The sequence below is a fragment of the Lipomyces doorenjongii genome, assembly GCF_038497915.1.
Source record: "Lipomyces doorenjongii strain NRRL Y-27504 unplaced genomic scaffold V1508scaffold_72, whole genome shotgun sequence".
Classification (NCBI taxonomy): domain Eukaryota; kingdom Fungi; phylum Ascomycota; class Lipomycetes; order Lipomycetales; family Lipomycetaceae; genus Lipomyces; species Lipomyces doorenjongii.
This window is the reverse complement of record NW_027118139.1, coordinates 3,044-29,627: the sequence shown is the minus strand read 5'-3', so window position 1 is coordinate 29,627 and position 26,584 is coordinate 3,044. Positions and strand designations below refer to the sequence as shown.

General features: G+C 47.4%; 7 protein-coding genes across 7 annotated transcripts; 2 read left to right on the top strand and 5 right to left on the bottom strand.

The window, feature by feature from the left end:
- Nucleotides 1–89: 89 nt before the first annotated feature.
- Nucleotides 90–646, bottom strand: V1508DRAFT_424732 (uncharacterized protein). Its single transcript, XM_066941331.1, has one exon. The coding sequence runs from the start codon at nt 619–621 to the stop codon at nt 277–279; it is 345 nt and encodes a 114-aa protein (XP_066793414.1). The 5' UTR covers nt 622–646; the 3' UTR covers nt 90–276.
- A 2,677-nt stretch (nt 647–3,323) lies between these two features.
- V1508DRAFT_399835 (uncharacterized protein) lies at nt 3,324–3,629 on the bottom strand (the record flags this gene model as incomplete). Its single annotated transcript, XM_066938284.1, has 1 exon — nt 3,324–3,629. The coding sequence occupies one exon, from the start codon at nt 3,627–3,629 to the stop codon at nt 3,324–3,326; it is 306 nt and encodes a 101-aa protein (XP_066793413.1).
- Nucleotides 3,630–13,684: 10,055 nt separating this feature from the next.
- On the top strand, nt 13,685–14,885 carry V1508DRAFT_391602 (PAPA-1-like conserved region-domain-containing protein; the record flags this gene model as incomplete). The annotated part of the gene is made up of 4 exons (XM_066937940.1): nt 13,685–14,466; nt 14,515–14,621; nt 14,670–14,730; nt 14,761–14,885. The coding sequence occupies exons 1-4, from the start codon at nt 14,007–14,009 to the stop codon at nt 14,883–14,885; spliced, it is 753 nt and encodes a 250-aa protein (XP_066793412.1). The 5' UTR covers nt 13,685–14,006.
- Nucleotides 14,886–15,132: 247 nt separating this feature from the next.
- On the bottom strand, nt 15,133–16,569 carry V1508DRAFT_406313 (pyridoxal phosphate-dependent transferase; the record flags this gene model as incomplete). The annotated part of the gene is made up of 3 exons (XM_066938767.1): nt 15,133–15,582; nt 15,634–15,810; nt 15,859–16,569. 3 exons carry the CDS (start codon nt 16,567–16,569, stop codon nt 15,133–15,135), a joined length of 1,338 nt encoding a protein of 445 aa, XP_066793411.1.
- Nucleotides 16,570–16,995: 426 nt separating this feature from the next.
- Nucleotides 16,996–19,413, bottom strand: V1508DRAFT_375882 (uncharacterized protein). Its single transcript, XM_066937587.1, has 2 exons — nt 17,308–19,413; nt 16,996–17,249 (listed from the first exon to the last, which is right to left on the bottom strand). The coding sequence occupies exons 1-2, from the start codon at nt 19,072–19,074 to the stop codon at nt 17,109–17,111; spliced, it is 1,908 nt and encodes a 635-aa protein (XP_066793410.1). The 5' UTR covers nt 19,075–19,413; the 3' UTR covers nt 16,996–17,108.
- Nucleotides 19,414–20,773: 1,360 nt separating this feature from the next.
- Nucleotides 20,774–22,362, top strand: V1508DRAFT_424718 (putative diphthamide synthesis protein-domain-containing protein). Its single transcript, XM_066941330.1, has one exon. The coding sequence runs from the start codon at nt 21,055–21,057 to the stop codon at nt 22,243–22,245; it is 1,191 nt and encodes a 396-aa protein (XP_066793409.1). The 5' UTR covers nt 20,774–21,054; the 3' UTR covers nt 22,246–22,362.
- A 222-nt stretch (nt 22,363–22,584) lies between these two features.
- Nucleotides 22,585–25,109, bottom strand: V1508DRAFT_267496 (uncharacterized protein). The gene is made up of 2 exons (XM_066936468.1): nt 24,983–25,109; nt 22,585–24,925 (listed from the first exon to the last, which is right to left on the bottom strand). Exon 2 carries the CDS (start codon nt 24,922–24,924, stop codon nt 22,924–22,926), a length of 2,001 nt encoding a protein of 666 aa, XP_066793408.1. The 5' UTR covers nt 24,925; nt 24,983–25,109; the 3' UTR covers nt 22,585–22,923.
- Between the last annotated feature and the right edge of the window lie 1,475 nt (nt 25,110–26,584).

The window sequence follows — 26,584 nt, the reverse complement described above, 5'->3', positions numbered from 1 at the left end:
ACGGTGCTCTAGAGGTCTAGGGTCTTCTGCCCTCGGCTCACTGAGAAACCTCCCTCCATAGCTCCACCAACACGTGTATTTTAGGATTTCCAGGCTGAATCTCTCAGCTAGAGAGAAATTCTATCCACACGACTAATGCTCACTGCGATTTCACAGCTCTCCTACGCTCTCCTACCGCGCGAAGACGAAAAACAACCCCCCCTAAACTCAGGTCACAAACATCGCGTACTTGTTAAACCTCCATCATAACATCCATCTCCGTATCGAACAAGTTGGCTATAAACTCCACCCCACCATTGCTCTTTCTCGGCGGAATGATCGCATACCGAAACATCGCAAGCGCAGACTCGGGCTTGCAGCATTTCCAAACAGCTTGTCGCCGAACGAAAGCTGGCCCATCGGAAACGCGATCATCAGGCCGATGCCGTCCACGTGTAGGTTCTGCAGTATCGGGCCCGTTTCCAGACCCGGCTTCGCTTTCGCCAGGGTGCAAGCGTCCAGGATATTGGCGTTCATGCCCCGGCCGGCGACCTCGCGAATCATGCGGGCCACGGACGCGATGCTCGTCGAGGGCGTCAGTAGATGCGACAGAGGGAGCAGCGCCTGGTTGATCATGGTCATGTTGCCGGTAGCCTTGGGGGCACGGTCTCGGGAAGTACGACGCCGAAGGGCAGGTCGAGACGTGCTTAGATAGACCCCGTGATCTGTCGCGTGTTTGTGGTTTCCAATCATCACGCCATTTGCACCTTTGTGGCCGCCTTAGCTGTCGTTCTTGCAATGTTTGCCTCGACAGAGCCGACCGTTATGGGGTCAAGAGCATGACTTTGCCAAACGTTTTACTTCGGCGTCGCCAACCTGGGTGCCCGTCATGTGGTCTTCTACGTAACCGGTTTCTGAAGTCACTATGTTGACTATGGATGTTGACCATGGGGAGACAGAAACGATTGGTCTTGTAAGTTGTGTCAATTAACAGCAGTTGATCATAGACAAGATCTCGCAACATCGTCAGGATGTCAGATAAGAGCAAGTCGAGCGTATTATTGTCTGCTCCAATCTTAACACGATACACCACACCTTCTTTTGCGCAGGTTTCCAATGTATTTGGCGCAAGAAGTTGCCGTTTCCTGATAATGATCATACGTACGGCTGTACACATCTCTGGCCAGGTGTGTGTCCCATACGTGACGTTCCCCATTAAAGCGACCTCCGTGAGTGTTGCGGAGGAGCCTCTCACGAGGGCGAACATAGGCTGCTTTGCCTCTTCACTCAAACACATGTTTTCTGGATATCCATAAGGATTAAGCCCTTTGAGCTGGCGGCCCAGATGTTCATTAGTTAATTCAGTAGTCACCCAGTTACTCATCAAGCTGTTTCTTGAAGCGTACTCTTTGAGAGAGGTAGCCTCGTGCTTCTCGAAGACGTGTTTCCTTACTCCCTGTGTCCCGACAGCCCGCTGGCAGGCGACGCGGCTTTTGTGTCTGCCGCTACATTTCCATACAAGTAAAATCGGGTTGTCTTTGTTCTTTACGCGACCATCTTTTACTGCTTGTTTCTAGCTTTGAAACCCGTTGCAAAGTGCTGGCCAATAGTAAGCGCGAAATGTTGATATTGTGGAAGACTGGCCGCAAATTGTTACGTGATGATAGGTTGTGAGGAATAAATGAACAGAGTGCACCATATTCGCGCTATGAACGTCTTAGCAGCCGACGCATTTCAACTACGCGTCTCAGGCGGCTTAGGGGGTACAGTCTTAATAAGCATGTACTGATAGGTAAGCGGGTACGGTTCCAAAGTTTCTCCTAAAAACAGATTGATCACATGATCAATCCAATTATCTAAAAGTTCATTGTATTTACATCGACGTTCGTTGCATATCTAGTTAATTCTCATGTCGCTCTAGTCATCGGAGAATATGCTTATGATGCTAAGAGATTCATAAACAGTAGACTGCCGTATTTGATTGCCGGACTCTTCATCACACTGGATAAGAACTTGCCTGATGGGATGGTCCAGTGGGATTGTTGCTGAGATGTTCAACATAGCGTAGGAGTAATCGCACTCCGCTCGCCTCTTTGCATGCCCCCAAACCCGTTCTATGAAGTTGCATTCGCAATGAAACTTCGGATATATTGAGAACAGCGCCCACGCGATTAACAGCAATCTAGCGCGACGGTTGCGATACAAAGTCGGCTTAATAGGTGAGTCGCACAGCATTCTGTAGTCTGAGACGGGTCTATTCGGCCGCCTTCTTCTCATGTCAGAGCTGTCGCTCGTCTAGGATATGTGCGCATGCCTTCTGCCAACCAAATTCTGGATGACCCTCTGCGTAGAACATTTCCTGATCATAACGTTGACTATTAAGTTCAAACTCTCCGGCTTAACGAAGTTCTTTATCTTCTTATCGTTCAGCGTAAATTTAAGAGCATCAGGTGGTAGCGCCTGGTAATTGCTGCTTTGACCAAGGCAAACAAGCCAACACATCCGGGGTGCGACTTTTCGAAAATCTCGATCGTCTTCGCAAGCTGTTTAACCATATCATTCGACACGTAGAAACCATCGCGATTTTCCCGGTTCGATAATTTCCGGAGCATATTGCCCCTTGACATGCGCAGCAGAATTCGGAAACCATCGGACCTAAGCCTTGACCTTTCTTCTTAATGATGGACTCGCCTTTTTTCTCCAGATAATAGCCACATCGTCATTATTATTAAATAGCATTCACCATGATGTACCATAACGGTTTCGAGTTCCCCATGGTCAAGGTTAGGCAATATGACTTCGGTGCAAACCACTGTATTCTGTCATTTTTGGCGGCAGTTCATAAGACTTGCGATATTCAATGACATCAGAACGTTCGTGACCATCATAATAGATATCCTTCGTGTGACCCTTCAAAGCGAAACCCCAAAGTATCTCGCAATTAAATGCAACGAAACAGTCGTTTTATTCACTGACCCCTGAATTCGGCATAGACAACCGGTTCGTAATATGCCTTAAGCTTTGTTGCGGTCCGAGCATTTGGAGAAAGAGATCGAAACTAAGCGAGACACTGTTCACGAACATCTTCATCATCCAATGCTGATCTACATTTAGTGTGCTCCCCACGCTTGCTGAGAGGAGGCAATGACTCATTAAGTTCATAAGTTTGCCCCATCCTCTGATGACTCGCGCCATATAATAGGAAATTGCAGCATTCATAGAGGCTTTCATCTTTCCTGTTCCTTTGAGTTGTTGGTCTATCAAGTAACGCTTTTAATACGGTAAGTTGCAAGACCTCGTCTTCTGGGATCGTCTTTCGGTCAGAGGGCGAATCGCGATCCTCTCTAATCTAATAGAGTACGGATATTGACTGGGCTCTCTGAACCGCAAGGATCATCTTCAAGCGAGCTTTCGTCTTCACCATCGTTCAGAGCCTCTTGTAACTCTAGTTGAGTCATCTCATGCTCCTGCTCGTTTCTATTCTCGTCTTCATACACATTGGCAATTGGAACCACAGACGTTGTGAAGTTGAAAGCCGTCAGCGGTTTGAAAGACGCGTCGGCATTCCGAAATTTAGGTTCAGACCCACCCGGCCGTGTCGTATATTTCAAACTTATATAACGTAATGAATGGTATGGGAACCGGGTCATATGGGGAAGCTGGTCACCAAATACCCCACTCTACTTTGGGAACTCAGGGTATCCGAGATTCTAAAAGCGATCAATCTGAAGAAAACATCCAAAAAGGCTATTGAGGCCTTAGAGGAGAATGAATTTCCATCAATTAGAAGTGCTGTCCACCTTGAAGTTCCTAAGTCAACTCTCATCAATCGAATGGCTGTAGCTAAATCCGTACTCAGTCTCACGAAACCTATCAGGTTCTCTCGAACGCAGAAGAAAAGACACTAGTACGATGGGTCACACGTCTAACGGCAACAGGCTACCCTGTGGCTGAAGAGATTCGTACTCGACGAACCTATTGATTCTACTCCTATTGGCCACGCGATGGCTCTACCGATTCCTAATCGATATCCAAACTTGAAAGGAACTAGCTGGTCGAAAGTCAGAATGCTGAACTAAAGATTCTACGGAAGGAGCTTCAAGAGTGTAGAGAGTTGCTTCAGACCCGCAAGAAACGAACGAAGGGCAAGAGGATCAAATTACAGTGCGAATTTGTGTTTAGTACAGAGAAAGTGTTGAAAATCGTTCACGACGCGGAGGAAAAGCCTAAGGCAAAATGACCACGTGGGCGGCCGGCCACGCAAGCGTCGAATTGTACAAGAAGATAAAATGGAAGAAGAGGAAGAAGTAGAGAATGGTTCGAGCGAGTCGGAGTTGGATTTGGTCAATTGGTTGTGGGGCGTAGGACAAGGTCAAAGTCAGAAGTTCGAATTTAGTGACCAGGTTCCCCATATGACCCGGTTCCCCATATATTGCGTAATGTGTATAATCGAATGGCATGTCATATCTCTACGTTCGTCCCTTTTGAATCGACTACTATTCGCATATTCCGCATCGACCAGTTATATAATGTAACAGGACGCTTCATTTACTAAAAATATAATGCCATTGAAATTTCGCAACATGGACCAATTACGCCGTCGTATAGACCAAAAAAGTAATCACTGCCTTGCCGGGTTGGTTTGACCCGGTATCCGAAGCTCTCCTCGGAAGTAGGTATTAGTAAGCCGCCATATCTCCAAGACAAGGGATAATCGAGACGTCCAGCAACAGTCGTGTCGTATTCGGCTAATTCGAATTTCCTGGCCCTAGTCCATCCAGTTATGCTGTGCATCGATGCTGGTAGCCTGATGAAAATAAGGTTGGGTGCTGGTAAGAATCCTGACTGCCGTGCGGCTTAAGTAATGGCTTGAGCTCCAGCCCGGATTGTACATAACTGAAATGAAACTTCAACACTTAGTACGTGGTCGTCGTAGGTTGTATGTCCACAGTAATTCGTAGCGTAATGTGAACAGCTAATTTTAGCGCAGTTTCTATACGCAAAGTACACTAGATATAATAGGTACGTTCCAGCTCTTCTCCAAAACCATAAGCACGAATATGCTATACAAGAACCTACAATATGTACGCAGACAGCTGATTTGTTGAGACTGGACAATCACAAACATTAACGGTCGAGATCCAGATCTCAGCAATCCTTTTGTCGTTCAGTACCTTCACTGTAGATATAATTTCAGATTAAGTAGGGGAAGTCCAGCACCATAACATTCACCTTATTGTAAACAGACTTAATATTAGACCAACCTTCCTCATTACCACACAATTTATATAGCGAATCGTCACTGTGTACAAATTCCTTGGACATGTCATGAAACGCATCGCATCCACGCGCATCCGCCAGACTTGCCCAGGCACGCATACTGCAATTCCACGCCGCTTCCATTAACATTATGGCGGCTAACGTGGCCGTGGGTCTCGCATATTGTATTGTCAAAAGTTCTGCGAACCAAATAGGTTTACCGTTGTCAAAACGACCCATATAATTTTTTTGAATTCGTGTTAAGATGGAGGAGGAATACGTGTGACTGGAGTTCAAATGTCGTTGGACACCCTTGCAACGTTGTTGCCCAGTAAACTTCATTGTGACTTGGCGTCTCCAGCTATTGAATTCGATACCCGCTGAAGAAAAATAGAAAATATTATCCAGTGAACCGTCGAGTGGTAAAAGATCAATGCCAACAGAAGGTCATGTTCGTAATCGAATCCTCTAGTTTGTTTGACTTTGCTTCTCATCGCCAAATTACTCACAACAACGGCGGGGGCTTAACACTTCCTGCGGATTATCATAACAACGGTTGTGCAATCAGAGGGCCAATTACTAACCAACTTTGTCAAGGCAATTCCCGATACAGAACAGGATCACCTGTGCCGTCCAATCATTATTGGCACCAATGACCCAATTGTGTCAGTCATCCCGAATACCAGGCCTATTTGTCAGGTGTCTGGGATTGATGCTATACAGAGCCCAGGCCCGCAATATGATCTAGTCCTTATGGTGGCACTTATGGGAATTCGAAAATCTTCAGGAGTATAATACTTTGAATACTGCGCGCGTTTTGGGTGTATGGACAGTTAAGATATATAGCGTGCAGCTCATGTAGTATTTACTTACAATAGACTTGTCTTTAAGTGGGACCTCGCCGTTGACAGCCCTTGTTGATGCTAAGCTAATTAATGCTCTAATAATTCACTTGCTGAATCCAATAAAGACCACTACCGAATGAGACACTTAACCACTACGTAGTAATATTTATTTTAACCGTACGTTTCTTCACAACTACACATGGCAAAGAACAGCAAGGAAGGTCAATCAATTCTAGCCCTTCTGGCTAACTAACGAATATGGCAAATCTTTGGCGCGTCGCCTGTTGGCATCAATTAAATCTCGAGATTCATTGCGCGGTATTCCCAGCTCAAACGCGTTCTTACGCACGATTACAACAGGGCCCGGCGCGAAGAAGATCCTGATTTGAACGGCAGCTGGTTTGAGCTCGTACAGAGCATGATTACGAAATACGGCATCCAAGAGGCGGGCGGATATTTACAACTTCGACGAGACTGGCTTGATGACATGTCGACTGGTACGGTAGCCACAAGTGCAGAGCGGCGCCACCTCACTAGTCTCATATTATCCAACCTCTTGCAAGTTGTGGGTTGTTTTGGGCAGCTGAAGAAAGCGTACAGGTGGCAAGTCGAGGACATGATGCGCGCTGGCATTACCATGTAAAGAAGGAAGACTGCCTTGCGGTGTTCAACATAGGCCTTCTCGTTACTATAACCATAAAAGCACACCATAAGAGGCTATCGCGGCGAAGGTCTCGTCCTTTTTGTTCCAGAGCGCGCGATATCTTACTTAGATATCAAGTTGCGTGCTCCTACGAGTGGCCTCATGTTGTGCTGATTAGCACCCGTTGGATTCGCTTTTACTACCTCAATAGTAGCGGTATCCATAGTTCCGAACCACGTATTAAAGCAATACGGCCCAAATGGATCAAGGGAGGAGTGGAGATGATTGACTTGTCGACTTGTACCGCATCGATCAGTCGTTGCAGATTGAGATTACACTCAAATCAATAGCGGAACCGGTCAACTGACGAAAGAGCCATATCTCGCTTATCAAGTGCTCTGGCCCACCGTACAGTTCGCTAACTTACCACAGAGTCCGGACAATCGAGAGATGATGAGCTCAGTGTTGTGTTGTCGCGTTTATCGCGTAACCTTCTCAGTAGAGGCTTAACAGTTGACGCGTTCGGCACCTGTTGTGAGAAGGAGCTTCTGTATACTCCAAACGCCGCGCAACCGTAACACTCTGTGGCTCCTAATATGGGAATGCGACATTACCAAACATATCTGGTTGACTACGTATTTACGGATTGTTACTACAAAAATACGTGTTTGCGATACGCAAGTCAACTATCAAAGGTATACCTATCGAAGGAGATAGAAATTTTTGCAATCACCATGGTAATCCACCACGAGGCGCCTAACAGCATAATCAACAGCCCTCTTAGTATTTCGTCTAAGGCACGATCGCCAGTGCTGCTCATTGCCGTTAGACATCTTTTCTGATGCTGACGACTGAGGGCTGAGACGAATGTGACGCAGCTGCAGAGACAAATCATGATTCCGATGATATTGTTACGGACGATTTCAGCTCGTTCTGATCACGAATTCAAGGCGAACAGATGCTCTCTAGGGCAGTAGTAAAAGATGTGGCTTACAAACAAACATTTTTAGACCGACCGAACAGACGTTTCCAACCGAGTGAAAGTACATACGTCATTCACATGTATGACTTCTTTAAAATCAGCCGACCTTACATTGTCTGGACACAAACCTTGAAGCAACGCTGAGTACGACTACCGATGAAAGGTTAACGGTCGGTAGTATAACCTTATACCGATTAATACAAATGACGAATTGATCTTGGCCAATGGAGCTGGCCAGACAAAAGGCCTTCCATAATACTGGCGACGATATCGCCAGATGAAACTACCCGCAATAATTTAGGCAGTAAAACATACGATATTGATGTAATTCGTATCGCCGAGTGTCCACGTGATTGTAGCAAGTGTAAGGATTTTGTATCAGAGTTAGACTAAAAAGCAATTAGAAATCTTCTTTTCACTCTTGCGACATCAGGCTTTCGTCTACCACCAATATCCAGAGGCTTATTCATCTCTCATCAACATTAGTATTCTCATTGGGTTTGCACTCATTGAACGCCTCCTGAGACCAATAAATGCCGTCCTTTACAAGCCGAGGCCCTTAGAAGTCAATTGTGAGGCTCTGCTTCATCGTCATTACTATCATTGAGACAGTAACTGTCAAGTTAGCGACGGGGACAGGAAGAAGACCGTTGTGTACTTGAATTGGCCGGCCGCCTTCGGCACAGTTTGCGGTCGCTCTTGCAAGGTGACGGCTCATCGACCTAAGACTGCACCGCTCACTCCACCTCATTTTCCGCGCCCACTATTGTGCTTGAATCTCACGGCTACATCTCCCGAATTAGTCCTGTAGAGGCCGGCCGCCCCGACTTGCCCGAGAAAGATTGCACTTGTTCTGCATGGAGATTGCTCGTTATTACGAGAAACTTCTCAACGTCCCAGAGTTGGGGTGCAACAGCTGTGATCGTCGGTGATATCGAGGGTGCTCAAAAAGTTAGTTCGTTTGTTTTCTATATGTCTTCTATACCGTAGAATTGCGATCATGGGCGGTGGATATTTTCCCTACAAGCACATTTTCACAAAGTTGTGACATGGCTACAGGTGGCACACATAAAATCCGCATTCCATAGTCTTTGTCTTGGACTGTTGAGAAGTCTGTCGGGCATCGCGGAGAATGATTAGGATTATTCGACTTTCTCGCAGGAAGCTCTGGCAGGCAGGCCGAAGCGAAATGATCAACCGTTTAATTAAATCACTGTACTTATCGTCGTATTTTATTGCTTAGTTGGCAATATTTCGTCGCCGTAACGCATGAAACTCGATGCTCACCAACTGGCAATAAGCTAGGACATCGCCAGACTTTTGTGGCCGGTGATACGCTATGCGATATAGTCAAAATCCGGCGATATCGCATCGTGTCCAGCCCTATTTCTCCTGTATATTGCATTCAGCAGGCAATTACTGTCTACTTTCGGCTGTCAGAGAGATCGAAAAGCACGTTAGCTGCCCATTTTATAAATGCTAAGCTGAAATTGCACGGTATTGACGCGTGTCGAAGAACTGATGGCGCCCCCGTGCCCTAAGTCAAAAGGTGCACAGTCTCTCACGTTAATATGGTGTACCCAAGAACCCAAAAAAAGTATTTGCGAATTTCTATCCACACCGCCACTTAACGCCATTTCAACTCAAATATATTTAAAACTGTTAGTAAACTTACCTTGGAAATTTGTCATTTGTTCATTAAGTCAAAAGTTTGGAGCGTGATTGTTGGTACTATTTTGGTGGTACTCATTATTCTCTACACTTTATAAACCACACACCAAATTTTAGGGGTTAACCAAAAAACCCTAAAATTTCGACTGACAGTGATCGGCCATTCAGCTGATCAACCCAGTGAGCGGATCAATATTTCGACCATTCTTTACAGTTTTCAGGGTTTAGGGTTCAAGTGTTATGTCCAACCTCTTTGCAACGCCAACATCGCCTGTTATTACTCGTTGCATCTAGAACTGGTGTTCCATAATTCTCTTCGCAATTCTTCCTGACGTGATGTACGCCGCTAACCTTCTACCTTCTACTGGTGTGAAAATAGTAATAGAAGAAATAATGATCTAGGAGCTTCGCGCTTCTTTGGCGTTGTACAGTGCCCTAGAGTTGTGTAAGTTGGTCATTTAAAAGTCACGGCCTGATAGATTGCTATTGCGCGCACTTCTTCATCCGATCAACTGCGACATCCGTTGAACTTTGGTGGGCTCACGGTGCGATATCTTAAATATATATATATTCTGTTGGAGATCGAACCTTTTTGTAATAATCTCGGTTTCCTTGATTATTGCTCGTTGTGATCATAACTTCGGGAGTAGATTTTAACTGCGATCCAAAATTGCGTACCCATTTCTCATAGGATCTTTGGAAGTTGATTCGAGCCGCTTGGTAAGCAGTAAATCGGCGTTTATCGCATGTCCACAACTCTAGGTCTTTACTCCTTCAGAGTCTGTCTGACTAGCCCTTGACCCACTGCTGAACCAGACTGACTAGAAAGGTAACCAGGGCAGCTATCTGCTCAGTCGCAAACGCTGGCGCACGTTTCACCTGATCAGAAAAATGTGGGAACTGAAGGACCTGCTTTCTTTTGTATGAACAGCGCCTCCCACGTCAGGCACACCTCCGGGTTAATAACAGATTCACTTGTTCATTGAGCAGAATGCTATTTTGCGAGGTTTTATTCCTTTAACTTCTTCCCTCGTAACCAAGCAACCACGTTCCCGCATGTCTTCTCCGTCACAAATTGCCAGTAACCCCAAGCTGGACCACAGGTTCGGATACAGTCAGCAAGATGCAAGATTCCGTGAAGGTTTGAATCTGAGTATAGATGTTCATAAGATTCCACGAAGTCACGGACTGCTCCTGCCAGCCATCGAAAATTGTGGTGGGCGATTGCCTGCTGTGTCCGACCGCGTATATATACTTGTCCTAACTTCCACTGAAGCCCTTCCATCAAGGAGTGGATGAACAAACAATTGTTAAAAAGTCAAACCAATTCTGAGAGCATTGGACAATAGAACTTCTCGTTTAATACAGGCATAATGTTCGCTGTTAGTGATCGCGTTTATAAAAGGATGATAAATAATGAGGGACGTAATATTTTGAGTGAGTTTTGCCGCTTGTTTTGCGGCTCGCGAACCGCCGGCGATATGCGGTAGCGCGCGTCAGACGTGCAGGTATTTGTTTTGTTGAACCTTGTTCTACCGCCTTCTCTGGCTCTGTTCCCTACTACAACCAACAACTCCACTAACAACGTCAAATCAGCCATCATGCCTAGAAAATCTCCAATATATCTTACATACGGCCTCCAGTAGACGGTAATCTACATGATACCAAATGCGATTACATATTAATAACGCGGATTATGCTAACTTCTCCCACACGCCAGCGGACGGAACGCGGTGCGGAGACCGCACGGAGCCGGCCAAATCGGCAATAAGGCGATCTTAAGGTACCTAAGCGTAATATTACAAGGGCGGCGCAGGATATTCGCGTAAGTGGGGCCATTGAACGGATGAAATGGATGTTGCTAACTTGTCGGTATAGAGCTACTTGGACAGCTTTGATGAGCTGCTTTATCTAAAGGCCGTAGGCGCCGCGGTACCTGCAGATCATGATACAATCATTTCGCTAGGTTACCATCACTTTTGCAAGCCACTTTTTATTCCTGTGGGTGTCCAATCCGGATGTGTGAACTTTTAGAGCTAGAATTTCCTATACTGTCTCTTGCCGAGTGCCAATGGGCATCAGTTGTATTTTTTGTCCGGATACTTCCGAAGTGTGCACCGTAGTGTCCATAATGGTAACCATCCGAGCGCGGGGTATCAGGTTTCCATTGTGGATGATCTCGAAGATGATGACGATGTCGAAGATGAACGACTGCCAGAGGAGCAGAGCGAACCGACGGATGCAGAACTCTCTGATGTATCGCAAAGAGAAGACGACGGAGTCGAAAATCATATTGTTTAAAGGTTATGAGTTCGCGATTTAGAGAGGTATTAACGATGACTAGAGCCGCAATCAATGCAAGTTTCGGCCTCAAATTTGCCAGCAATCTTATAAGGCTCTCACAGCCACGCGAAAAGTTAAAGATATTACTTCTAGTTATATCGCAATCGCTAACGGCAGTCTCATTCATCATAGGTAGCGGAGTTCCAAGAGAGACAAACAGCTCGCCAATCTAGCGTGGGCTAGAAGGGTCAAGCTGGGCCAGTCTCTTCTAGCGAAGCGTAATTTGGCATAGGGGCCTGCCGCGTGCTTTTTACCGTTGCTCTGTTGCTCTGTTGCTATACTTCAACAAATGTGTAGTAGTAATAAATGGTACAAGCTGCTCTTGTAAACTGTTGTAGTGACTCCCGTCGAGTGACTGTCACAGAGAAACTCGCTATGTAGAAATACTGCAGAGGGTCCTGTGCGGCAGCAGAGTAACATCAATCAAGCGACTCTGTCCAAACTGGTTTGCCTTGCATGGGCTTTGCTATTTACCTTGTTCACTGACTCGCTCCGCTGAGCCGTCAGCGCGACGAACACAATTTGTAGGAGAGGCTCTGCAAACTGCCAACAGAGCGGCTCCGACCAAATATCAGAGTACGGTCTGTGCTATAAGAGGGGGCGTAGTGAAGGAGACATCGTACAAACGCGCCGCGCTTCTAATCCTGAAAATTTCGGGTTTTATGGGCCAGAATTGCTAAGAGAATTCGTCCTTCCTTACTTGGATCGTTTTGAGCCATGGTCAGTACGTTATAAAAAGTTGGAGCACAAGACACGTAAAAACATAAAGAGGTGATCCGCTCGCTTGGTTGATCGGCTGGATGGATTTCACCTTATTCTCTAGTAGGAAATGTTATTCCATAAAATTGGTTCAGGGTTTCGGGTTCACTTTAATTATTACACCTGGCCTCACACTTACGCAATCAGTTGCAGATCCCTACGCCGGGCAGAATCCAGGGTTAGGGAGTATTTGGAAATATGGCCGATTTCCTCGGGATTTTCGGTTTTTGGGTGGATGCACCATACCTCGACCGCAGAGCTTGAATACGCGTCGCTGCACAAACACAATAGCTGTCGGTTAGCGGTTCTACATGCTGAGTGGCCATGCTAGCAAGTTGCGAAACCAACCAAATGTGTTGACATCCGCCGGTGGCAGTGCGGCTCAAATGTCATTAGGGTCTGGTTAACAACCGTCGAAAAGTATATGCGCACTTTGAAACGATAGCGATCCTGTAACCAACATTACCTGGCAATTCACAACCTAGTATTAGCTTATTCTTGGAGACTTCTCTTTCGACAAATAACCTTGTCTTACATGATGTCGTCTGCTGCATCGACTACAGCCCATATGGAGTCTGATCGCAAGACTTGCGAAGACTCGTCGGATTTATCAGAGCTTGAAGAGTCGCTGGACAGCGAAGGAAGTGGCGACAATAAATTTGAGGAAGAAAGTGTCCCAGTAAATAAGAATGTGGAGAGTGTTGAGAATGTAAACTCAGGCTCATCCGATGAAGAAGGGGAAGATGACGATAATGATGATGATGACGAAGATGAAGATGAAGACAATATCGATGTTGAGGATGAAGATGACGCCGAGCGAAGTTCAGCGGAAGAAGAAGATATAGTTGACATGAAAGATGATGGAGATGCAGATTACGGGGAAGATACGAGTTACCTATCCAAGATGAAAGGCGTCAGGTTAAAGACCGTGTCGGACGATGACATTAATGATAATGATAACGATGTCGATGTCGATGTCGATGACGATGACTTAGATGAGGATGACGATCAAGAGAACAATGAGAGCGATGATGAAAGTTTGGAGATAGATGAAAATGGAGACGAAGCGGAAGACGAGGTGGATGTTGCAGGGAACCCGGACATAGAGGCTGAGCAGGAAGAGGACGATGAGGAAGAGACAAATAGGGAGAAATCCGCACTGGCATTAGAAGAGGAGGAGGACGAGCAGGATATAGGAGAGGAGTCGGAGGAGGACGAAGACGAAGAAGAAGATGATGATGGTGATGGTGACGATGAAGAAGTTGGAGGAGGAGGAGAAGAAGAAGAAGATGATGATGATGACGATGATGATGAAGAAGAGGAAGAAGAAGAAGATGAAGAAGAAGAGGAAGATGAAGATGAAGAAGTAGCCGAAGAAGAAGGAGACGAGGAAGGAGACGAAGTAGTAGTAGAAGAAGAAGAAAACGACGACCAACAACAAGAAGAAGAAGAAGAAGAAGACGAAGAAGAAGAACAAGAAGAAGAGGATGATGATGATGATGACGATGAGCAAGAAGAAGAAGAAATGGAACAAGGAGAAGAAGAAGAAGAAGACGAGGAAGAAGACGAAGACGAAGAAATAGATGAAGAATTAGATGAAGAATTAGAAGAAGAAGAAGGAGAAGAAGAAGATGATGAAGAAGTAAACGAAGAAGACGAAGAAGACGAAGAAGTAGATGAGGTGGAGGCCTCACTTGCGGATGAGCATTACAGCGGTCGATCCAAGCGACACGTACCAAGTTCAAGCTCCAGGCGGCAGAGCACTCAGAGGTCTCTACTAGGTTCTAAACGGCCGTTCAATAAACCAACCTCGGATATTGAGAGCGAGGCTAGTGACATGGTTTTACGTGATAGCGAAGGAGCGGATGAGGATCAAGACAATTACTTAGAGACTGATTATAACGCTACCGACTATTCCCGACTGACAGAACGGCAAAGAGCACGATTGATGGATGAAACATTGGAATTGCAAGAATTACCGAATGGTATGGTAACAACTATCAGAAGCTAAGTATATGCTAACTACGGCTAAGAGGGAACAAAGAAGAAAATCTTTACTGAGGATGAACTCATGCTCCGACGTACAGAAACTGCTCGGAGGCGAAAGAATTTATCCGAGAAACGACGTGAGGAAGAGAAGGTATTGTGCATAAATGTTTGCTTGTTACGACTGGCGCTAACCGTGCAGATGGACACAATCAATAGGCTGCTGAAAAAGCAAGCCCCAAAACGGAAGGGCAAACTAAAAAGTGCAATTGTTAGTCCCGGAACGCCTGCAGCGGATGACGAGTTGGATACTCCATTCCCACCCACCACGGAACGATATTCGACAACGCACATGTACCGATGGGTATCCAGCCAGACTGGGATAGTCTTGGGCATTCCAGAGAGTTTGGTCCAGTAGTTGTACGATAGCAGATGCATATGCAAGTTTCTAATCTGATCTTGACGTTGACATACTGGGAACCGCATCACAATTTTATCACTCCGCTTGCTCTAAATGCCAAACACGAAAACATCCGAATATCTATATACAACGCCAGCGACGTCCGATGCGCTCGACCATCTACAACTTAAGTTAAAAAAAATTTAAAAAGAAAATTTATGCATAATGCACGAGATTACCCACCCCCCTGATCGATCAACGAGTGTTAATGCCGAATATAAGGTTTCAGCAAACGCAACCTCTCAACAGCTTGCTCAAGGTAATCATCCGTTTTACAGACTGCGAACCGGAGATAGTTTTCTGCAAGATGCGCGTGTTCCGGAAGATAGAACTCAGTCGGCGGAATGGCGACGACACCGATCTCTTTGATAAGCCAATAGGCTATTTGGAAATCTTTTGCACGGCCAACAGTGACATCTTCTGGAAACTGGTAGTCGTCTGGAATCTTGACCTTGGAAAAGTTCACAAGAACGAAATAGCCACCTTCAGGGTCAGTATACGGGAGACCTAGCTCGTCCCAGATTTGGTTAAATATCCTAAACTTTTGTTTATAAGCTTCGACGTGGTCCACAAAGAATGTGTTCTCTGCCTTTGCGGCCTCCTGCAAAGCGACAGCAGTTGCCTCTTGAAGTGGACTGTTCACGGCGAAGCAGATCTACAGACGTTAGAAAGATATCTTGGCCAGCGTAACTGGCGTCATACGTACTCTTGTGTGCGCGGCGGAGACGTACTTGATGAGCTCAGCGTCGCCAATGAGCCAGCCAACACGCCAGCCTGTGGCACTGAATGTCTTTCCGGCAGACCCCACGGTGAGGGTCAGCTGCTGGAGTTCAGGCGACAAAGTCGCTATACGGGTGAATGGTTTGTAGTAGAGGCGGTCGTACTGTTCGTTGTTAGCATATACGTTTGTGGGCAGGAGTTACAGACGTACAACTTCGTCGGATAGGACGATGATGTTGTTCTCGACAGCAATCTGGCCAATCTTTTCGAGCTCTTCGCGCGAGAAGACTTTTCCGACCGGATTGTGGGGCGAGTTGACAACAATCATCTTTGTACGTGGCGATATTTTGGAGTGCAAATCTTCAAAGTCAACCTTCCACTCGGACGATGAGACGGTGCGGACGTCGTTGTCGGGCGGCGGCACGAGAGGCACATAGACGACCTTCCCACCGGGGAGCTGGATATTGGAGATATACTGATCGAAGAATGGCTCGAAAACAACGACCTCATCGCCGTCGCTGAGGAAAGCAGTGAATGCAGAGAACATGCCTTCGTTGGCTCCGCTTGTGACGACGACCTCGGTCTCCCAGTTGATCTTGCGACCAAACGAGGGCTCGTAGGCAGCAGCAAGAGCTTTCCGTAGGGACTGTCGGCCTTTAGTATGCGAGTATTGGTTACAGGATACGTCGTTGAGCGCGTCCTGGGCGGCATGGATCGCGAAGTCCGGAGGGTTGTAAGAGAAGAATCCCTGGCCGAGGTTGAGGACAGGGAACGGCAGCGAAGCTTGCGCTTCGGCCGCAGCCTCATTCACGATTGTCCACACGTCCTTAGCCTGACCTGCGATCTTGGGCGACGGCTTGGGCAGCGTGACTGAAGTCGTCTTCGGGCCTGCGGTTGATGCTATCGTGATGCTCGAGGTCATGGTTCGGCTTGGGCGTATTCGGGACGTTGCGAGACCGTTGGCGAACGGCAATAATAGAAGAGCACGGGTGGGAGAGGACTTTTTCAAGCACGCAAACACTAGTGGGGAAGGTAGCATGCGAGAAGCGTGTCGCGATCCCGCGGCCGTCTCACAATCTTGGTTGATGACTTGCTCGGGGCCACCCCACGAACTTTTATCCCGTGCAATGACGAAACTTGTTAGGCAACAAGCGTTTTCGCACTTGTACCCTCTCTCATCAAGTCTTGACTCTGTCTGGGCCCTATCAATGCAAGCATTGTCACACTTGCGCGGCGCATAACCCTTACCCAACGACATATGGAGAGCCGTGGTAGTCTCAGCTTGTCACCAATGGCGATCGCAGTTTACAGTCACGACAGCGCGGGGATCACTCACAGCGCAGCAAAAAGCATCAATAACAATGGCACCAACAAGATTATAGAGATATTCATCACGCCGATCGTCAATATGCCGTAAATTGGAGCCAATTATCTTACTGTACAAAATAGAGAAAAAAACAACTACTTGGAACGTATCACTGCCTTCGGTCGGCGGGACCGTGAATTTGATGTAGAAGAACCATTTGCATCTTTCTCCGCATCATCGCTTCCCTTCCATGACCGCCATCCTTCAAAATCAATTAATGCCTGCATGCACCCCCACTGCAGTCATCAGCACTCGCAAGCCAACGTAATTTAATTGCAACAAAATAAAACGTACCTCCGTGATCTTCCGCTCTAGCCAGACCAAGTTCACCGGCTTTGTCAAAAAATCATTGCATCCAGCTGCCAATGCTTCCCGCCTATCACTATCCAGCGAGCTCGCAGTTAGAGCAACGATAATAACAGGACTCTTAAATCGGTGGGGTGGCAGCACATCATCTTCTTTTATATTTCCAGCATCCTCATCCACAAACACTCCAATCCTATTCCGCCGTTCTAACCGTCTGATTTCTTTCGTCGCCTCGATCCCGGACAAAACAGGCAGTTGGATATCCATTAGCACCAAATGGTACCCACCCTCACGCCACTTCTCAATCGCCTCTCTACCATTCTTAGCGACACCTGATCGGATCCGTCGTTTCCGCATGAATGTCTCCAGAATTTTCTGGTTAATTATATTGTCCTCGACAATAAGAACCTTTACCGGTGGCACGACTCCGTCGAATAGTAATCCGCTGCCAAGTGATACCTGCTGTGATGCCTTTTCTCTATGCCGTGAGCTCTTTTCCTTTAAGCCAGTTCCGTTTACTGATTTCTCATCCGAATTATCTTTCTTCTCTGCGGTGTCCGCCTTAGATTCTTTGATATTGGTGTTGATTGGCGTAACCGTTGTCTCTCTTTCAACGTCGGATGAGTCTCTCGCTGCAGATGATGCACTATCTCCTTCGTACCGTGTAACATTTTGCAATGGGGATTTGACATTTACATGACTTTGAGTCTGCGTCTGCTGCGTAGGTGTCACCGTACCAGAATGTGAATGGGAATGCTGGTGATTATGTGACGGCGGATGTGGATGGGGTGACGCTGTTCGATGCGGCGATCGCGCTCGGCCAACTCGTCCCTCGTCATCAACAACGCCGCGCGTGCCGGCTGAGTGAATGGCGCGTGCATCAACATGCTGCTGGATCGGCTGCGGCTGCGGCCGAGATGGTCCAGGATGCGATGGGGGTTGCGTACTGATCTGAGGTGTCATCGTCGAGGACACAACGATTGGGATACTGACAGGACCACTTGCACCAGACCTGCCGCTTGCCGGGCTGCCAGTCTGCTTGCGATGGACATGGCCGTGGGATTGCCGAAAAGAACCGTGCTGAAGCAAATATGGAGGCGCGCCATACGGGTCCGCACTAGATGCACGTTGTTGTTGATCCAATACTTCCAAGCCATGCCGATTGCTCTGAAGATGATACGTCGCCTCATCAGGCAATGACTGTGTGGATTGAGCGTGAAATATGTCAGGAATGTGCCCTCTCAAAAATTCAATGTCGTCATCTGAAATAACCCCTTCTTGAGGCGTCAGCACACCAGCGATGGGGACTCTATTGTGAGATGCCACAGGGATAATATCGTCAGGAACTTCGACCAGAAATGCATCCTGCATACTCATCCCGGTTGGAAAGAATTTTTCGAGAAGTGCAAACACAACCTCGTCCGGTTGCAGAACGCGATCATCCTCCTCACTTGGACTTCCAGGCTGGTGTGTATGTTGCTGCGATACAATATGAGGATCCAGAGCAGCGGCCAGCTCTCGCCTGACGGTGTCGCCTCTTCGCTTCCGTCTTCCGTGCGGTGAGTGCTGTCCCGATGGTTGGCTAGCATGTGACATACGGATTGATATGTCAGGAGCGTCATGGGTTCGTCCTAGAGACGTAGCATACTTGCCGATTAGTGCTGTTTTCAAGTCGTCCACTATGTCTGATGCAGAGACAAGGATTGTAGTGGCAGCGCCATGCGGCCGCCGGACCCAAATTCTTTTGCGGTCCATGTATTACTGCGAGCAGTGTGCGAAAGCGATAGAGTCTGATTGTGAACGGAGCTACTGGAGAGGAAGCTGAGGTCGATGACGGCGTGGGAGCAGGACCTTCAGATCATCATACATAGAGCAAACGCACAAATAGCAGGCGTCGCATACACAAAATCATTTGCATATGCAATCCAAATGCAGTTCCTTATTAAATATCTCCACGAAACGAATACACTCAAGATGCTATCAGATGCAAAGTGGAGCGAAGCCAACGTAATCGGCAAGTGATGGCCAGAGCGGAGCGAGTCTGCCACTGGGCAGTGAGACTAGTTGCTGATGTGATCTCCTGAGCACTTCGGTGTGATGCTGAGGACGTGTGCCGCGCCGCACGATTTACTAATTGTAAATAGTTAATTTAACTTATACATAATGTATATATAATGATGAAAGTAGAATTTCAGCAGGCGCATTCAGACTCGCGTGCCAGATACCGCCGATCATTCACAAACACATGATAAGGATTTTTGCTTATCCTCACCCCGAGGCATCACGTCAACTTGTGTTTATTCATCGGTTTTCTCAGCTTCCTGCTCCTTCAGAACCGTAATTAAACCATAACCATAAGTTATGCGTTACGACAGATACAGAAGATACCTCTTTGATCATCAGGAAGAGAATGATGCGATTGTGATTGCAATTATTGTCTCGTCATTCCGCTAATGTGAGGCGGAACCGTTCTTATCTCACCCGCCCTGTTTCTTCATTCCCCCAACAAGAGTCCGTGGCAGATACTACGTGATTCCTGATGAGAAGGCATCTTGACGACCGGGATGAGTCAGACAATTTCCAAGTACGTCTTATTTTACATTACGGCTTCCGACATGCGTGGAATAGCGCGACGACATGTCCGTCAATGCGAAGGCAAGCTGTCTGAAAGTTCTTTTGATGCTGGTGGTGCATTAGGACTAGTTTTGCATTGAAATTCACCAATAGCACAGTTCACTGTAGCAAAAAGAATTGGAATTACCATCAGTTCGAGTTTCTAGTGCAAGTCACGAAGACAAGCATTCCAGAAGCCCAGATAGTGTAGCCTACGACGGCAGAACTTCAGGCTTTGACACTCTGGGTTCCCAATCGACTGGGGAAAACTGACCAATTGGATAACCGTCCGTCGAATGGCGGCGACATCGCGGGAAGCTCTGCAGTTCTCTGCCCAGCAGTCCTCGTAGCTAGACAAGATCGATTTAAGGACGCATGGAGAACTACAAATAAACCTTACAGATCCACCACTTACTCCATTTTGCGGAAAGCTGCGGGCTTCACATTTTCGATAGCATCAAGTAATGCCGGTCGTGGAATGAGAAATCGTGCGAGCCTTCCCGGCGAGCACGTTTGGAAGCTCTCATGCCGCTGAGTCGGAGCAAGACATGGTAATATTATGAGTGGACAGCTGATGGACGGGTCAAAATCGTATGAGGAGGTACAAGTGAAAGAGCGTCTGGAGGAAGCAACACGTCAAAATATATGTGCCGACGTTAGCATTCAGTCAGGCTGGCCTTGAGTCTCTTGAAGGTCTGCGGTTCTGCTAGCTTGTGGGCTCCAAGGAGAGGGTAATTCTGTGAAGTGTGGAAAATTTGGCTGGCGAGAAGTCGGTTTTTGGGAGTTACCCTGTCTAGTGTACTAGGCACAAGTTTTGCAAATCGACAGTTGTTTCTATCCTTCATACTGCCGATCTCGACACGATCTATTGAAACTTTTTTTGGTGGATCAATTTTTTGGTGGATCAATTCGGCTCCCGGTGAGTCTAATATTACGTGTGGAGCATGGCTTCAGTCGAGCCACGAATACAGACGGCTGGCTCTACGCCATCGGATGAACAACCGGTCCAGCGGCGGTTCATGGGCCGCAAAGGTAGAGTCAATCCAGGCGGGTCAAAACAGGTCATGAGTAGGTGCATCGCTGTTTTTTGTATCCAATGACTACTAAAGCGAGGAATTAGCCATGAGGACGCCGCGCAAGTCAAAAGTGCCCCTCCTCAATCGAATTCCATCAGAAATTCTCTACGACCAAGATCTTAATCTTGCTATTACCTCACTGCTACCTTCCAACTATGACTTCGAAATACATAAGTGCATATGGAATATCCGACGGCATAAATATACCCGCGTCGCATTGCAGATGCCTGAAGGACTACTCATCTTTGCCTGCGTGATTTCAGACATCATCGAGCGATTTGCGGGGCATGAAGTATCTTGTGTGATTATGGGCGACGTGACGTACGGTGCCTGCTGTATCGATGATTTCACTGCCAAAGCTCTAGGCTGCGACTTGCTGATTCACTATGCGCATTCGTGTTTAGTCACCGTGGACGTGACCGAGATGCGTGTACTCTACGTTTTCGTGTCGATCACAATCAACGAGCAGCATCTCATTGACACTCTGAGAGAGAACTTCGACCGTGGCACGCGCCTCACACTGGTCGGCACAATCCAGTTCAACGGAGCTTTACATGCGGCGCGGAACGCAGCTTTATCGGCACCGGACGAGGTAGGCTTGGAATTACAAGTTCCACAGATCTCGCCCTTGTCCCGTGGCGAAATCCTCGGATGCACGTCTCCACGGATAGATCCATCTGCTACAGACGCAATTGTCTATGTAGGGGACGGTAGATTCCATCTCGAGGCAGCGATGATACAGAACCCAGGCATTGCAGCTTACAGATACGATCCTTATTCACGAAAATTCACCCATGAGAAATACGAGCATGAAGAAATGTTACATGTCAGGAACGATGCCTTACAAGCTGCCAAATCCGCGAGGCGCGTTGGAGTGATTCTCGGAACACTTGGACGTCAAGGAAATTACGCAGCATTCGACAAGATTCGAGAATACTTAGCCAATCGTGGAATCGACTATACGCTGCTCTTATTATCGGAGATATTTCCGCAAAAGCTAGCTGAATTCGAGCATTTGGATGCCTTCGTGCAGGTCGCCTGTCCGCGACTGTCTATCGATTGGGGATATGCGTTCGCCAAGCCACTGTTAACTCCTTACGAGGCATGCATCGCATTCGGAGACACTGAAATGTGGAGTGCATTGGAGGACGTCGTCAGCGGACGGGGTGAGGGCTACCGCATGGACTATTACTCAAAGGATGGACTAGGACGAACGCCCGCCAAAATGCTGCGATAAAGTTTCAGTAATCACCGGCATTCGGACGGCGTCGTTTCCTTAGAACATTATCGATGCTACCCATGAACTATAATGTAATATATATGTATACAATACAATCAATAAACAATAGCAAAATATGGAACGCAAAACACTACTCACTCCAACCTCGAAGTATGCACAAAATGATTGACCATAACATAATACATACACAACCGGCGCACGTAATGAGTCCAATACTCCGATGTAAGTATACTCTCTCGCCTACACGCGTAGCGAAATGCCTCGATTTCATGATAACCATCCGATAATATAAGCCAAAGCCAAATATATGTAACTGATAGCAAAGCAAGAACGAAGATGTAGTAGAACACCGATCACGCCAGACGCAACAAATAGTGCTTATAAAATCAAGTTATCGCAACAAAAGCAAAGGAATGTAGAAGACAAAAACTAATGACAATATTCTCACTTCCGCCTTATCGTATATCTACTAATGCCGACACGCACACGCACTAAGTAAAACTTCAAGATGTGACAAAATAAACCTTATGACATGTAAAACGAGACCCAAACATACATTTTTATTTGCATCACTAATAATTCGCGCCGTACTGATGATCAAAAACAAAAACAATGACCATGTTGATGAATAAAATATCCGCTGAATGAATTCCATGCGACCCATTATGAGAAAATTTAAACGCCGGTGCCAATACCCATACCAATACCCATACCGCCACCCAAATTAATAGGCTGCGGTTGTTGGACTTGTTGCTGCTGAGACGACTGCAGATGCATTTGCGACGTCTGTTGTGGTGACGGATGTACTTGAGCAGACGCTTGCTGCTGCGGAACTTGTTGAGATTGATGTACTCCTTGGGCAGGTATGATGGATGTCATAGGTAAAGCAGCCATTCCACCCAGTTGGCCAGGTGCACCAGATGGAGGTTGTGATTGTCCTTGCAAATGCTGATGGTGGTGTTGAGGATATAGGTTTCCATTTGGAGCTGACCCACCATTGCCTTGACTAGTACCGGCAGAATTACCACCACTACCACTGTTATTACTATTCGACCGCACCCCAAGCGGATTCTTGGAAAATGACAGACGGATACCGCCCTTGACACTATTCGACAATCCACGGCCATACAGCTCAGTCAATGCTCGTGTAGCATACGCAACATCCTCGAACTCAACAAAGCACATTGGTCCGTTCATTTTGGTGCGGAAACAGAGACGCTTATAACCACGTTGCCGGCTGAATAGTGCTTTCAGCTCGTCCTCGGAGGTGTTCATAGGCAAGTTGCCCACATATAAAGTATTACACGGCGGATTCTGGTCGGCTGGGTTTGCCGGTGGTAGCACCCGCCCTCCGTTCTGCAGTGCATGGAGAGACGAAGTTGATGGAGCAGATCCAGTACCTTGCGGAGTAGCTGGCTGTGACGCCGCCGATGCTGCCGTCGAACCAGCTGGTGTCAATGTCGAGCTTGGAGTCGCCGGTGCCGTACCTGGAGTCGGAAATGCTGGCGGCTGGCTTGGATTCAATGAAAGATTGCTGAAAGCACGAGTAGGAACCACCGACGTGCCCGTGTTGCGTCGTACACGGTCAGGCTGTTGCCACTGCTGCTGCTGCTGCTGCTGCTGTGGAACCGGTGGCGGCACTTGAGGAGGCTGGCCTGGAATTTGCGGTGAGGTCGGAGCGCCATTTGCTCGCATCCATGACAACGGATCCTTCACGATGTCTTCGTACTCTTCGTTATCACGACCAGCCGACTCTAGCAACATAGACTTTCCACTAACTCGTTGCAATTCCCCAGGAACACACGAAAATGTCCCTCGTGGCGAAGTAGATGATGGTGTAAACATATTAAGATCCTGATAAAATTCCGGTTCAGGTGCAGACGGAACAGCCGCTGGTGACGTCGGCGAAAGCGGCTCGAACGGGAAGTTAAAGCGCGACGATGACTTCCCAGCAGATGATGACGGTCCAGGAGGTCCAGCAAGCGATGACAATCCAGTGAGTCCAGAAAACGACGAGACAGCCGAGGCAAACGGCGCGACCGCAGAGACGCCAGACGTGGCAGGAAGCTGTGAATATGTGAGGTGCGACGGCGCGCCTGAAACGGAAGAGTGATGCGGCAGATGATGCTGATCAAACGAGGACGGCAATGCAGACTGCAGCTTCAACTCTGGAAACTCGCATTTAATGGGCGGATAGTAATGCGGTGACGAAGCGGACGAAGATGTGCCCGTGCTGCTGGCGCCATTGCTTGGGCCTGAGACAGGCGAGCTTCCTGAATTGGGTTGATCGCAAAACAAGTCTGACCGCGAATCTAATACATCATGCGCTTCAACAGTCGCACTGTAGCTCTTAAAATACGCTATTCCGATTAGCGACGACCGGCCAACATAGTCATCCTGCGGGACATGGACCAACTCGCTCGTAATGTAATCTTTCGCAAACGTGAAGATCAGATTGAACTCTCTTCTTGATAAATCTCTTGGTAAGTTTTTAACACGTAACGGAAATGACGCGCTGTTTGGAGGCGACGACGTACTGCTGCCTCCATTACTCGCACTCACTGATAACGGTAGCTGTGCATTATCAGGAGGTGACAAAGGTTGGTATGTTGCCAGTTCAGGAGAAAAAGATGGAGCTGGCATGTGCCCTATAGATGTTATCCCCGGTGATGGCATTCTATGATAGCCGTGTTAGAACGTATTGGAACCGCAGGATATTAAAAGCCAACCTTACTCATTCAATATAATTCAAAGCTCTAGAATCAAACAATTACGCGCGCTATTTGCAATTGTAGACATAAAATGAGAGATGTATGAGGATGTGTGTATCCGAGAAACTTGAATAGTATGCGGCGATCTGCAGGGTTAGGTTAGCAATGTGAGTCGCGATGAGCCCGATGGATTTGACGTATGGGTTAGGGCTGAAGTAAGAAGGCATAGGGTTAGGATGACGCCACGTACCAGTATTTCAAATATTTGCAGACCTTTGGAGCAAATAAAAATATATAACGCTTTTAATTTGCGATCTGGAGTGTTGACCACGTCGATCTGACAGGCAGAGCTGATGGCGGCTTTCGACTAGTGCTGAGACGTCGGGTCTACCGTAACTGTGGGAGCGTAACGATAATAATTCACAATCAAGTCGAAACGGAGGTGGCAGAGACGTAGGAGCTATACAGGGACCGTAATATAAAACACGCCTTTAATAGAAATGATTATGCGTGGTCTCTAAAGCTGGTGTGTGAGGCGCGCAGAACCGACGCTCGGATCCGGCCGAATGAAGATGTACAGTTCCAACTGTTGCAAAACAATAAATCTGATGGCAGCCGACGACTTGCAGTAGGCAATTTCGATGAGATCAATAAGATGTTGCGAATTGTTGAACGGGGGGGAGAATGCGCTGAATGAGGACGGGGAAAATTGCGACGAATTCAATATACCGATCAAAGCACTGGACAAGGCCGGATCGAATCAAATACTGGAAGTCAAACGCAAGGCAAATTAAGGATTAAAGAAAGAAATGACTATTTCCGAAGAAAAGAGCCCAAGAAAGATGGAAGGAGTACAGTTGGCAAGGAAGACAACAAAAGGGAGCGGAGAAGAATTGATGAGCGAGAGCGAGACTCTAAGGCGAATGAAGAGGACTTAGGCGCGAGAGCAGAGGTCGCGAAACGTCCACGCAGATGCTGCTGAACTTTAGTATTAAGTGAGGGTTGGGGCAACATTCCCTGACGGGTACTGGCACCCAGGCGCGGTAACGACTGTACCACACCTTGAAGCCGCGCAGAGGTGAGCGAGCGCGCGGGTCTAGGCCCGGGTGATGATTGTGACGATTCACTTAGAGAGCAAAAAGCTTATTTGCACCACCATGCCTAATTTGGCCTAGAGTGCTCCAGAGAGAGACGCGTCACGCTGTTATGTTGCTTGTTCTTGTTGCCCTGGCGATTTTTTGCTTACTCAGCCTCACCACGCTTTAGTGTTGTTGCGAGCCACTGTCGCAAAATCCGGATCCGGTCAAGCACGTGCAATCTGTGGTTAGGTCAGAGGCACAAGTATACGCCCCAGAACAGCAGACGGCTGGAGCCGGCCATCTAAGCGATAACCTGGGGTGCGGCAGTGCCCGGTATCTTTGTGTATGAACACTCGGGCGCGATGGCCATACTGTAATACAAGAACCGTCGGCGAGCGCCGCACTCGCTCGGTGCAACTATTGAACCACACAGTGTCAGATATTCACCTTTATCATCAGATCACACGTACTTGCTACTGGCTGCTGCTGGACACAGAGAACCGTGACCACGACTCAACAACGATCGAGTCGATAATAGCGACTTCA